The sequence below is a fragment of the Astyanax mexicanus genome, chromosome 1 (assembly GCF_023375975.1).
Source record: "Astyanax mexicanus isolate ESR-SI-001 chromosome 1, AstMex3_surface, whole genome shotgun sequence".
Classification (NCBI taxonomy): Eukaryota; Metazoa; Chordata; class Actinopteri; order Characiformes; family Acestrorhamphidae; genus Astyanax; species Astyanax mexicanus.
In genome coordinates, this window is record NC_064408.1 from 73678512 (window position 1) to 73691522 (window position 13011).

Consider the following 13011-nt stretch of genomic DNA (forward strand, 5'->3'; position numbering starts at 1 on the left):
CTGATTAATTATTAAAATAATAAAAATGATTTAATTTAAGGTAATTTTGGAGCATTTCTAATGATCTATTCATTATGAAACTTCTCTAATCAAATTATGGCAAAATGTAAAAAAAAAACTGCACAAATGGAGATTATTTGGTTGCGTGAAATCAACAGTTTTTAAAGAGCAAGTTGAACACTAGACACTAACCCTTTAGAACTGGAACAGATGAATCAGTGTTGTAAATAGGATTATAAAAGCTCCAGGGCATGTAAAAATTGGTGAATGAATGAATGAATGAATCAATCAATCAATCAATGAATAAATCAATCAATCAATGAACAGCTCTAAACAAGCTGATGCTCTCCAGCATGCCACTCCACCCACCAGCATCTAAAGTTAACCTGAATGTTTTTGTTAGACCTCCAGTTGGCAGTACAATAATTATACCTCATATTTAGCTGTCAGAAACACGACTGATCAAATACCGTGGTTATGCAGTTACTACAGACCCAAGCACTATTCCTGTGCAACATACATACATGTGATTAAATGCGTATAGCATTTTAAAATATTATTTAGACTTTAAGCTTCTTTATCACACTAAAGACGTGTGAAGGGGCTGGTTAAAACCTATTGAACATGGATTATTTGTTTTTATTTAGCATGAGATAAATAGGCTTCAATCATGTCTGTAAAGAATTTAGTTAAAACATTTCAATGTTTTGTAAGTCACTGGTGTATAGTTCAGTATCATCATCTACATAAGTGGTAGAGTAAAGAGTTTAGAGGGTCTGTACAATGGACTGGGGTACAGAGCACCACTCTAGAGAATATAGAATGAATATTTTACTGAATTAAAAACCTCTGGAATAAAATCAAGAGAAACTGCTTAAATTTTTGCAACAGGAGTGGAATAAAGTTATCCAAAAGCAGTGTGTAAGACTGGTGGAGGAGAACATGCCAAGATACATGAAAACTGTGATACACCAAATATTTCTGAACTCTTAAAATTGTATGAATATGAACTTTCTTTGCATTATTTAAGGTCTGAAAGCTCTGCATCTTTTTTTAATATTTCAGTCATTTCTAATTTTCTGCAAATAAATGCTCTTAATGACAATATTTTTATTTAGAATTGAGAAGAAAAGTTGTCTGTAGTTTATAGAATAAAACAAGAGTGTTCATTTTACTCAAACATATAGCTTTAAATAGCAAAATCAGAGAAACTGATTCAGAAACTGAAGTGCTCTCTTATTTTTTTCCAGAGCTGTATATATATATATATATATATATATATATATATATATATATATATATATATATATATATATAATATTACGCACATTGCTTTGAATCTTAAGAAGCCAATCTGAATGCAAAATCGTTTTTTTAATATTTAAATGGCTCCAATCAAGGTCCTACTGTAACAGAAGCACTTTTCTGTAGCACACTGATAGTAGAAGTATAGCATTCTTTTAATCACCCTGTCCCCTTTATTGTACCGACAAAGCAATCAAACATAAGCGTTTAGAGAACAGTAAGTCTTCAGGAAATATCACAGAAAGTACTCACTAAAGAGGATGTATGTGAAAGAAACTGCACTGGGCTTTCCAGTCATGAACACACTCTTCATATTCACAGATTCACAGAGACTCACCTACATCTCTGTCCATTAAACCTTGCAGCTGAATTAAACACTAGATATCAGGATTTATAATGTCACTACAGGTTTGTATTTATAAAGATGTATACATATGATTTAAAATTAAATTGCCATACTAAGATATATAAATACAATGATGTACTACATTAGTTTCTACATTTTCACTGGGGTGGAGTTGATATGGTACTCTCCTGAAGAGTACATCAGCTAGGTCATCAGTGCAACACTGAGAAACACCATGCTTTATACACAAATACAGGTTTATAGCAGTTTAACCAAAACACTCAAATACCTTATGAACTAATTTGCTAAATGATTCTTCTAGTTTATTATAGAAAACATGCTGGATTTGAGGTTATTTAGTATTTTGTATTTAATCCTAGTGCAGATAATATGATAATTATTTGGTAAGGGTTTGGTTAACCATATGTTGTAAAGTCCCATAGAGTTGTACATTTGCACCAATGAAACTGATATTAAATATGATATTAACATAGTTATAAGAGCGTAGAACTGATGTGTGGGCTTAGTTTTTTTGTCTTTTAATTTTTTTTTAAATGGCAGTGAAAAAAGGGTTCTAAATAACTCAAGCACCCCTAAAATATGTCCCTAAAACTGAAAGCAAAAAGGTTACCACTTTAAAATAAGACTCCCTTATAAAGGGTTTATTAAGGGTTTATAAAGAAGTTTATTAACGACTGTAAAACCATTAATAAATACCTACAACACATCAATAGAAAGGGCAACAGGCAACATTGGCCTGGATCCTTATCTTACTTTAATTCTCTCCATCAGCCAGCATTAACATATGTAATAAAATAATATAGAAAGTCAATTTAATGTAATTAAACAAATGTAATATGTAAGTATACACCACATTATGATTACTGAATAAATCATTCATTTGGGTAGTTAAATAAATAAAGTTGTTAACATATTTGTTAATGCTGACTGATGGAAAAGACAAAGATTAACAGTATAAATTAACATGGAATCACAATTCAGCAAACAGCAGGCCGCTGTTGCCCTTATATATTTAAGCTTATTAGTGGTTTAAAGTATTCACAACATAAATAATAATCATTTTAAGACTCATTTATAAACCATTTATAAACTCTTTATGAAGGAGCCTTATTTTAAAGTGGTATTGCAAAAAGTTGTTTAGTGTTAAGCACAATTTCTTTTTAAATCTTAGAAAGTTAAAACAAATCAAATTAAATCTAATCATATTTATTGTGCAGGTGTACAGGTGAGTGAAAAATTCCCACAGTAAGCAGAGAACAGTATTTACAGTATTGCACTGTAGATGTCAGGTTAAAAATATCTAAACATATAGATTTTAAGCAGAAGTAAGTAAAATGGAGCTCTCAACATGACAGCCATGAGCGCCATCTTGATAACATATTGTCAACAATTGACTTATTACTTTGGATAATTTGGATTTGTACACATTTTATATTAGAATATTAGCATTCTCTTCTGAACAGATTACAGACATGACATGCCATTCTTATAGTTTATATCGTCGCTGTCCTATGAAAAACACTTACCTCCATTTTTGTCGATTTTTAGTTTTGTACATAATTTGAACAGACAAACTGTCCCTTACACTGTGCCAAAATTTCTTGATGAAGGAACCAATAGAAAGTCTTTAAAATGACCTGAAATAAACTCTTTTTGCATTGACTTCTATTGAAAGTTTAGAAGTTTTTTTCTCTCTCCTGTAAAGTTGCTGTTTTGTAGATAAATGTTTTTCATTGGACAGCGCAGTATATGTACTGTATATCATTAAACATAATTTTAAGAATGAAAACATGGAAGACTCCTCCTTGCCGTGCAAAAGATGTCATCCACTATCTCTCACCATTATATTATATTGATTATATATTAATAACCATAATTACTATCTAACGCTGTTTTAATGTAGTAAGCTAATGCTGCAGACTGCAACTACGATCCTCTGTTTAAACTCCTCTGAGTCAAAGAGGCTAGCTCTGCTGCAATTGGTGGGTATTTAATAACAAAATGTTAAAAAATGTGAACCAAACAGTTTTGTCTTCTTATTAGTTGAAAAGATGAAAGTAAATTTAATTATCACATCTGTACCTTGTATAAAATAGTTAGTATCTGATTTGTTTCTTCTGATATGACCCACTGGGAAATCCTCAATTTCATTTACAGTTCATAGTTGTTTATAAAGGGGGATCGGTGGGCCTTGGTTCACTGGGTATCAGTCCCCCTAAAACTCTGATTTTAAAATCACCCCTGATGCTAACAAGTTAACGTGTCACTTAATTTAAAGCTCCACTAGGTAGGATTGAGATTTTGTGCTTGTGGGCTCCCCCTACAGTTGTAGAGTGTAATAAATGTTTCAGGCGGATTAGTTTCTCTTTCTCGTTTTCTGGCTTTCACAGATATATTTGGTCTCTTTCCAGCTTCTGCCAGAGTGTCTGTATGTTAGTTTGTAAAGAATGAACCAGTAGTCCTTGTAGAACTGTTAGAACTAAAGGTCGGAAAGCAGGTCGCAGTTCTCGCGAGCGTTGGTTGCGGCCGCCTCTGAAAACTTACAGAGTCTGGTTTGAGCTCAGAGGAGCTCCGACACAGACACGAGAGCACCGCTATTCCTCCTATTACACCTCAATGGAGCGCTGCAGTGAGTTAAAAGCTGTAATTTTACTTCTTTAAAAAGATCAAAAATCAAGGAAATTTTACCTAGTGCTGCTTTAATTGTGATTAAAACCAAATAGTAATGAGCAGTAATTTCATTAGTGTACGTGTTTTTTATACTGGTGTATTGTGTCTGTTCCAGTATGCTTCTTTTCATATATCAACTTGTATCTATAAGATAAACAGGCATCCGGAGTTACCTAAGATGCCCTCTAGTCATTCGGTTGATTTTCTCTCTGCAGTGCAGAAGCACTAAATTTCATGTGTTGATATGACAACTGATTCCGGAACGCAGCAAAGGGATTATTTTTCCGTCCGTGGCTAAAAGCTTAGATAAGCAAGGACACAAGCAGATGGCACAATTTATTCTAAACGCCAGATCTGAGGCCTTTCACAAACACAGCGTGCCGTATAGTGCACTTCATGCGGACAAAGAGACGGGGGCTCTTCTGAGCCTCATGGATCCCACATGACATGAAAAACGAACACACCAGAATCATGCCACAAGCCACAGTAAACAAAGCACCGTGACTGCAGCAACAGCATCCACTACAAAGATACTCATCATTTTCACTACAAAAGAGAGCAGTGGAAAGGTTTTGATGTAGCAGTCTTTAAAATTGCAGCTATCAGACCGTGTGATTATTCCTCTGAAAATGATTTGTGTAATTCTGAAAATCACATCTCAAGGACGAAAAAAATCTTCATAAATTTAACACACTCTCTCTTCTCCTCTACAGAGGAATCACACCAAATGGAAAAACCCTATCTCTGACTCGTCTCAGCATCAGAGGGTGCATCTCAGGAAGTAGTGTGCTGGGACGTGCTGTCTCGCTCATGCTGTTGATGTGGATGAGTTCTTCAGCAGCCACAGAGAGACTAGAATGAAATCCTCACTGGACACCACAGCCAAAAACTACATGCTAGGGATGCACTGATACACAAATTCAGGGTATATTATATTAACCAAAATTGCAATTACACTAGTATTATAAATAGTATTTTAGAATATCTGCGTTTTACAATACAATTATTAAATAGGAAATTATTAAATACCTGTTTAATCTCAAATTTAGTCTTAAATTTAAAGAATTCTATGTTTTTTTCATTATATATTGATTTTCGAGGCAGTATTAAGCAGCTACAGCCATTGTTATTCATGTTCTCAAGTAATTTGTTTGTGCTTTAATTATTCTTAAATATATTAGTGAGAAAGTTTTAGGGAGCTTTGAATCCCTCAATCATTAAAATGTTAATACTGTTTCTGCCGTAATGTTTCATTTAATTACATTTATCGTGTTTAATACTGACATTTTGACTAAAATGAGGGGAAAAGGGAATTATAGAGACGTACAGAGTGAGGGATAAAACTATGAGATGATTCAGTCTGTTTCAAGAAATAATGTCTGAAATAAAAAAATAGAAAGATAAATGAATACACAAAAGACTTTGTGCAAATAAATCAAGTCAAAATAAATGTATTTCTGTGATTGTAGTTATTATATTTGTTAATTTGATTTATTTATCTATTTTAATAAAATGTATTAATAAACATATATTTTTGTCATGCTAAAATTATACATTAATGGCAACTGGATGGATGTTACAGCTACAATCAAACACCAGATCCTAATATATTTACATTTCTTACAAGTTAAGGATGACACTGTAATTAGTTTAGCTTGTTTCATGAAATAAAGCTTGAAACACGTAAAAATATCAACAAAGTTAAAAGATAAATATAAAGATAAACAAGTAGACAATATTCTCATCATGACAATTAAATATGTACAACCTCATAGCAAAAAAGTTTGGGAAACTTTTTCGATTAAACAGAACTGAAAATTTATGGGAAAAAATATATTTTGTGTGTTGTCATGCCAACTTTCCAAACAAAAAGGTCGGGACAGTAAAGCATTTACCAGTTTGTAATGTTGCCATTTCTTTTCAACATTTAAAAGATGTTTAGGCACAGAGGAGGCCAAGCACTGAAGTGTTTTGTGTGTTATTTTGTCTTTTGCTTTCTGCAAACATGTTTTTAGGTCTGTAAAAATCTTAATATTCCATCATTTTAACAACAACATTTTTAATTAAAAACTTCTCCACACATTCTCTATTGGAGACAGTTCAGGTCTGCAAGCAGGACAGTACAGAACCCGTACCCATACTTCCACAGTTATGATCTATTCTATTTTATTAGAATTTATTTTGTCACAGTATCATTTTTGCCATGTTAAAACTGATTAAAACTATACTTAAACACCAGACACTCAAGATGTTTACTTTCCTTTTTATATATGAACTTACTCGTCCTGTACATTAGCTGGCAGACACTCTTTTAAAGAGGCACTTACAATAGTACACTAAATTAGAAGTCTTGCTCAGCCCCTAATTGATATAGAAGGCACATTATTTTCTGGTCAGAGAATCGACCCCTCAGTTTATTGTGTATGCACAGTGGTGTTATGATTTAGTTTGATATGTATTTGAGTGTGTACAAAATAATTAAAATTCTCATCTCTACTCACCTCCACATATCATTGTGTTAAATTGCTTTCAATAGTTATAAACTGTACATTTTCCTATTTATCATAAAAATGTAACAAATCAGCTGTAGTATTCTACACACCCCTGGTATGCACAGATTAATCACATGGTTCATTTTTTATGTTTAAGGCTAAACAAATGTGCCTTAATCACCCATTTAACGTCTCCTTCACTGCACAAAGTGCATATTAAAGAGCAGTCTTTTGTAAACTTGTCATACAGGATCATAGTATCATAAAATATACACGGCCTGTCCAAAACAAAAGTCTCCACCTAGTTTTAAGTAAGTAAATGATGTGGGGTTGATGCTGCAGTTGATCAGGTTTAGGTTCAGCAACAGTAAGTGCTGAAAGAATGAGGTCAGCTGACTTGAATATAGACCAGGTTATTCCATCAATGGATTTTTTCTTCCCTGATGATACGGGAATATTCCAAGCTGATAATGTCAGGATTCATGGGGCTGGAATTGTGAAAGAGTGATTCAGGGAGCATGAGATGGCGGTAATAATGTTTAGCTTGATTGGAGAATACTCAGAGAAACATTGAACTAAATACAAATAAATAAATAAATATATAAATTATAATTTATTGTGACAGAGAGGTTAGCTTCACCATCTACCATCCATCACCTCGTTTATCTAATCACTGCTTCACTAAAGTAAACCATGCAAGCTGCTGGAGGACCTGAACAAATCCATACAGTGACTGCAGTGTTGTTTTAAGTCGTTTACTGAATTAATGAATCACCTGAATAATCAGACATAGACAGAATACTGTAGAAATGCTATTTTAAGATGATAACAGCAGCAGTGTCCTTCAGGAGATAAGTGATACAGCATTGTTCTGCTGTTGGCCGGTGTTGCAATCACCTAAAACTGTCAGAATAAAATCTGGTTCAGTCTCTCAGCACGGCTCTCCGAAAACTAGTGCTCTTCACAGCAGCACTGAATCTGAAAAAAGATGTAATTCATTATAGATCAAAATAAATTCGGCCTGCACTGCAACTGCTGTACAGCCAGAGCCCAAAAATACACAAAGCTGACATTTTGAAATGTCTTGTGCTGAAAACCTGGCATTTTGCACTGCAAACTGTTAGTGACAAGCCAGTATGTAAGAGAACATGGGATTTACTGAGGTTCCTTTTAAAAAACACTACAGTGTTAAAATAGTTTAATCATTTAATTTAAATTACTGGCCTTTTATTCAGCTAATGTATGTAAAGTATGTAGAGTATATCCCTACTACATTATGTAAGCTTTTCTGTAGTACCTTACTGATGATTAACATTTTTTTCTTATTTCTGTTTATGTAACACTCATTTTTCTTTGACTTGCTGACATGTCTCACATAATGATGGCAGTTATACTCTTAATTTACTCATTTATCTGGACAATTTCCTCATTAAACAGCCATATGATTGAGGTCTCTATGGCATGGTGATAACAGAAGGACAACATCGCAATGCATGGCTTAACAGGAGGCCAGCAGATGCAACCAAAAATTATGTAATACAATAATCTAAATTTGAAAGCGTCAAACAGAATTCCTGCAGATGTTCAAACAACAATTATATAAATAACAGGAAAAACAGTTACAGTATTTCTAGAGCAGATTTGGGGTAAATTATAAAACACATGGCTGCACAACAAGGCCACCAGACTGTCATGCCATGACACTCACACAGCTTACTTTTTTTCTAGTGATTTTTAAAGTTACAGAACAACAGAAACTATTTAATCCAGTGTCGAAATTCGATACCATAAAAGCACAGACTGAAAAAAAAGAGAAATTTGGTGCCTGTTTTTTTCGATACTTTGCAAGAAACGCTCATTGAGCTCCATTGGCTACCATTTGATGCTCGTATCAAATTCAAAGCTCTTACAATCGCCTACAAGGTGATGACAGAACAGCTCCTTCCTACCTGCACTCACTCCTGAAGACTTACGCTACCTCCCGCCCGCTGCGCTCCTCCAATGAACGTCGCCTCGCTTTACCAAACAAACACTCACACAAAGCAATCCAGACTGTTCTCATACAGAGTTCCCCAATGGTGGAACAAACTACCTTCCACTACCAGACCAGGAGAATCTCTCGCTATCTTTAATAAACTCCTGAAGACAGAGCTCTTCAAAGAGCACTTACTCTCTTAACACCTCTAACAAACTAACTACTTCTTCTCATTTCCTTCTTCCCCTCCTCTACTCCTCTATCCTATTATTTCCCTAAATGCAGAGAAAGTAAAAACAACCCAAGAGCAGAGAGCACACATAGAAATGTGGTGTGCATGTTTGCGGTGAGCATTCAAATTGTCGACACACCGCCACTGTGCTAAAACCTCAGGAACTGTCTCTCTCTCTGTCTTTCTGACTGTCTCCCTCTCTCTCACTTGCTCTCTTTCTCTCTCTCTCTCTCTCTTTCTATCTCCTGAGATATTATAATACTAGTCTGGCAGCTCTAGTCTGCCTGACCTAAACCACACTACACTATTATTTCTGCCCCCTCTCAGAAATCCAGGGAACTAGCAGCATTAAAAAAAGAATCATGATTATAATTCATTTTTAAGTGATTGGCAGCACTAATATAATTTCATTTAATTTTGTGAATTTAATGCTGATATTTTATTAAAAAGAACTCTTAAAATTTAAATGCATAAAGCAGTATGCATAGAAAAACAAATATTTGTAGTTTAAGCACAAGCAATGATTTTTGTGCTTAATAAAGTGTTACAAACATGCTCACTGCTCACAGTTTGTTCCAACAAGATCCAGAAAGATGAAGTCTCTCATGGTGACAGTATGAGAATGAGATTACTCATGCCGGCTGTTAAATAAATATGTTGTGTGAGAATAATTATCGTTTTTTTGTATTTTTTTTGGCTACAATCTAGAAAAAGGAAAATGTAATACTGGATACAGATTGAACACAAGCAGAAACAGGAGCGGGTGGAGCCTGGAAGCAACCATCATCAACCACAGACTAATCACGTATGCATTGAAATGACTACATTGTGCTGTATGAGTAAAACTCACCACTGTAGGTGACCATCCTGATGGTGAAGTCTCCCTCGCCGAAGCGTGTGATGGGGGTCAGACGCACCTCATAGGCCTCAGGTCTGATGAGCTCTGTCAGGTTGTAGGTGATGAGTTCTCCTTTCTGTATAGGAGCTTCCACAGTGATTTCCTGCTCCCACCACCGCTGCTGCCCAGTCTGAGAAAGAGTACAGCAGTAAGAATACTGTTCTGGGCTGTAACAAGTACTTATTAACAATGATTAATTAACAATGATTAAATCCAAAACAGGACCAAATACATACATGGAATATGTCTAAAATAAAACTAGAAACCTCTTGGAAACACATTATTTTTGCAGTTTTTCTTTTTTCACGTAAGTATTCTCAAAATTCAACTCAGGCAATCCTGAGTTATATTAAGCCACATTTGGCCTTTTTTTATATTACTTTTATTTATTACTATAACTCAGATCACTTTGATCACCCATCAAAATAACAAGTCCAAAATGACTCAATATTTGATATAATTTGTAGTAAACACACTGCATCTCATCTGTTTATAGCTGTATAGCTGTATATAGCTGTTCCGCTCAGTTGGGTCCACAGTGACAGCAACAGCAACTATATTCCATAAGACATAAGATCTGTATAAATGGCAGAAACAACAAAAAGATAAAGAGAAGTATAAGGTTTGTATCAGAATGAAATGGTAAAGGTAACTGAGATGATGCTGGAGTTGAGGGTCTTATTCTGCCACACAGAAAAACAAACAGTCTCAATCTCAGTGGTCTCCTGCAAACCCTGCATTAACTATTCACCATCCTAAATGGACAGGCCACTTACAATACTATACAATACTTAAAAATACATAAAGTATGTGAAAATGTTCATGAACAGACTGTATTATTACTGTACTCATTTCATAAGATGATTTCTGTTTGTGTTCACTGTATTTTATGATCTGGATCCAATAGCTAATGGGACACTAAGGACACTGTGATAAAGAAGAATGTAGAATTGATTATTTTCTCAGAACGCCTTCTACAGCCTTTACAGCCTTTCCACAACGTGTGCTGGAGGAACAACTAGACTCAAAAGCCTGTCAGGACAGGATAAGTCCACGGCCTTGTGGTGAGGAACAAGCGCTGGAGGACATAAAAACACTGCATCACCGGAGGATCAATTGTTCCTTTCAGACATGGCAGATGATGGTTCATCACAAGGCCGGGCAGAACCGAGCCCCGTGGAGAAAATTCCCTTCATTACCCGAAGCCATAGCACTTTTAAAGAGGCATGTAGTCTGGCGTGGCAAACCTTGTTTTTTTTTGGAGTCTACGAAATTCTATTAAAAATAAATCTGGAAAGGCAGTTTTTTTTGATGACTGTCATTTGACTGGTATAAGAGATTTGAGAAAAATAACAAAAAAAAAAAAAACTGACAAAGTAAAATGCACAAAAACACAGACGAAAGAAACACAAGACACGGCTAAAATGGTACCATCTTTTGGAGAGGAAATGGGGAAATGGAATTTCCAAAATGACTAAATCACTCGTAAATGGTGATGCAGTACACCAATTTAAGATGATTGCTAAAATGTTTTATGGAAAAGCAAGTTTCGTCCAAAGTCAATGTCTCTTGTGTGTCTGCATGAATGTTCCCCAGGTTACTGCAGTTACAGCAGTTGAAGCTCATGTCTAAACAAATGCTTCTCAAATGTTTCTCAGAGCAGCGGCTCTTAGCTATCAAACCACTTGCTCACTAGCCCCCTAGCTCACTATTAAACGGGCCAAAGCTGCACTGGAAGTTTCCCCTCCATTCTACAAAACAAAGGCAGAGAAAATTACATGTCATGTTTTAGTTTTCTCCTGTTTTTTTTTTTTTTTTTCTGCAAGTGCAGCACTCGCGTTGATTGAACGCTCTATCTGAAACAGAAAGCTGGTGAGGTTGAAATAATTTGCGGCGATACAGTGGAAGCTCACACAATTAGACTTTTAATTGGAGTTAAGATGCAAAGGCATTAGGAGATAACAGCCTTTGTTAGCCTGGGCCCACAGGTAAATGGAAAAGTGTTGTTTTGTTATTGGTAATCGCCCACATAATTCAGAGGCTAGCCTGCCCCTTCACTCGGTGCGTACACGCTCAATCCCTCCCTCCCTGACTGGAATGAGAATTAATTGGATCCGAGGGTTTAAAGTGCACGCGCAGCAGTTGGGAGCAGATGGTTTTGTTAAATGCCAAAGCTCGGCTCAAGAACAATACAGCATCAAATTTAAACGGAGGAAAATGGCCTATTCCGTGTCATATTGCGATGCTTTCCTAATACGTTCTATTAGTTATCCCGCAAATGTTAATCATGCGTAACCAGTGTGATGTGTCGCTGTAATTGGTCCTACTGAGATTTACAGAGGCTTATTCTTTGGCTCACTTTCTGTCTTCCATGGGGGGTCTTAGTCATCTTCGTATACCACCCTTTGTGCTAATAATGATCAGTGATTCATTTTCCCCAGACGAATCCCCATCGTCGTGTTTTCTTGATGAGCCGGTTCATCAGAACTTTAGGAGAACTCAGGAGCAGAAGAATCTGATCAAAGAGAGTAGCAGCGGAGGGGAGCGAGACGGCACACTAATCAAAGTGTCTTCGCTGCAACGGTGGAGCCTCAACCAAACTGGCCGTGTGTAATTAGCCTGTTTGGTATCGATCCCTCACTCTGGAAGCCTGCGTGCTCATCCACGACTGACTGACAGATCAATTGCTGGAGGAGCCCGAGCCGCAATAAGGAGGTGGTAGGGAAAAAGGCGGGAAGCGGGAAGGAGCGGGAGGAGAGATGGGGTCAGCGCGAGTCTGGTCGAAGCGCGCGATAGCGAAGAAGGTGATTTGTGCTTTTGCAGGAGCCGCGTTCAAGCCTTTCAACTAAGGCTTCATTTTCCATTCAAGCCTCCCTCTCTAAAGGCCGGCGCCGATAACAGAAAAATCATCCATTATGGAGCCAAAAAGCCCAGCAGCCTTCAGTATTAATTCAAAGGCTGTGGCGAGGGCAAAATGATAATGATTGTGGGGGAACTGTGAGGAACAGGCAGCGAAGGGCTATAAATAGCTGCGCATCCCTCCACGTGCATGCTTTCTGGTTGCCGTGCTAC

General features: G+C 36.2%; 1 protein-coding gene across 2 annotated transcripts in view; it reads right to left on the reverse strand.

Moving 5' to 3' along the window:
* The window catches only part of LOC103022574 (MAM domain-containing glycosylphosphatidylinositol anchor protein 2), a 273753-nt gene that overhangs the window by 30334 nt on the left and 230408 nt on the right, over positions 1–13011 (reverse strand). For both annotated transcript variants that reach the window (XM_049483026.1, XM_007230730.4), the window contains exon 11: positions 9892–10069. In XM_049483026.1, coding sequence (XP_049338983.1) covers positions 9892–10069 — 178 coding nt within the window. The remainder of the gene's footprint in view (positions 1–9891; positions 10070–13011) is intronic.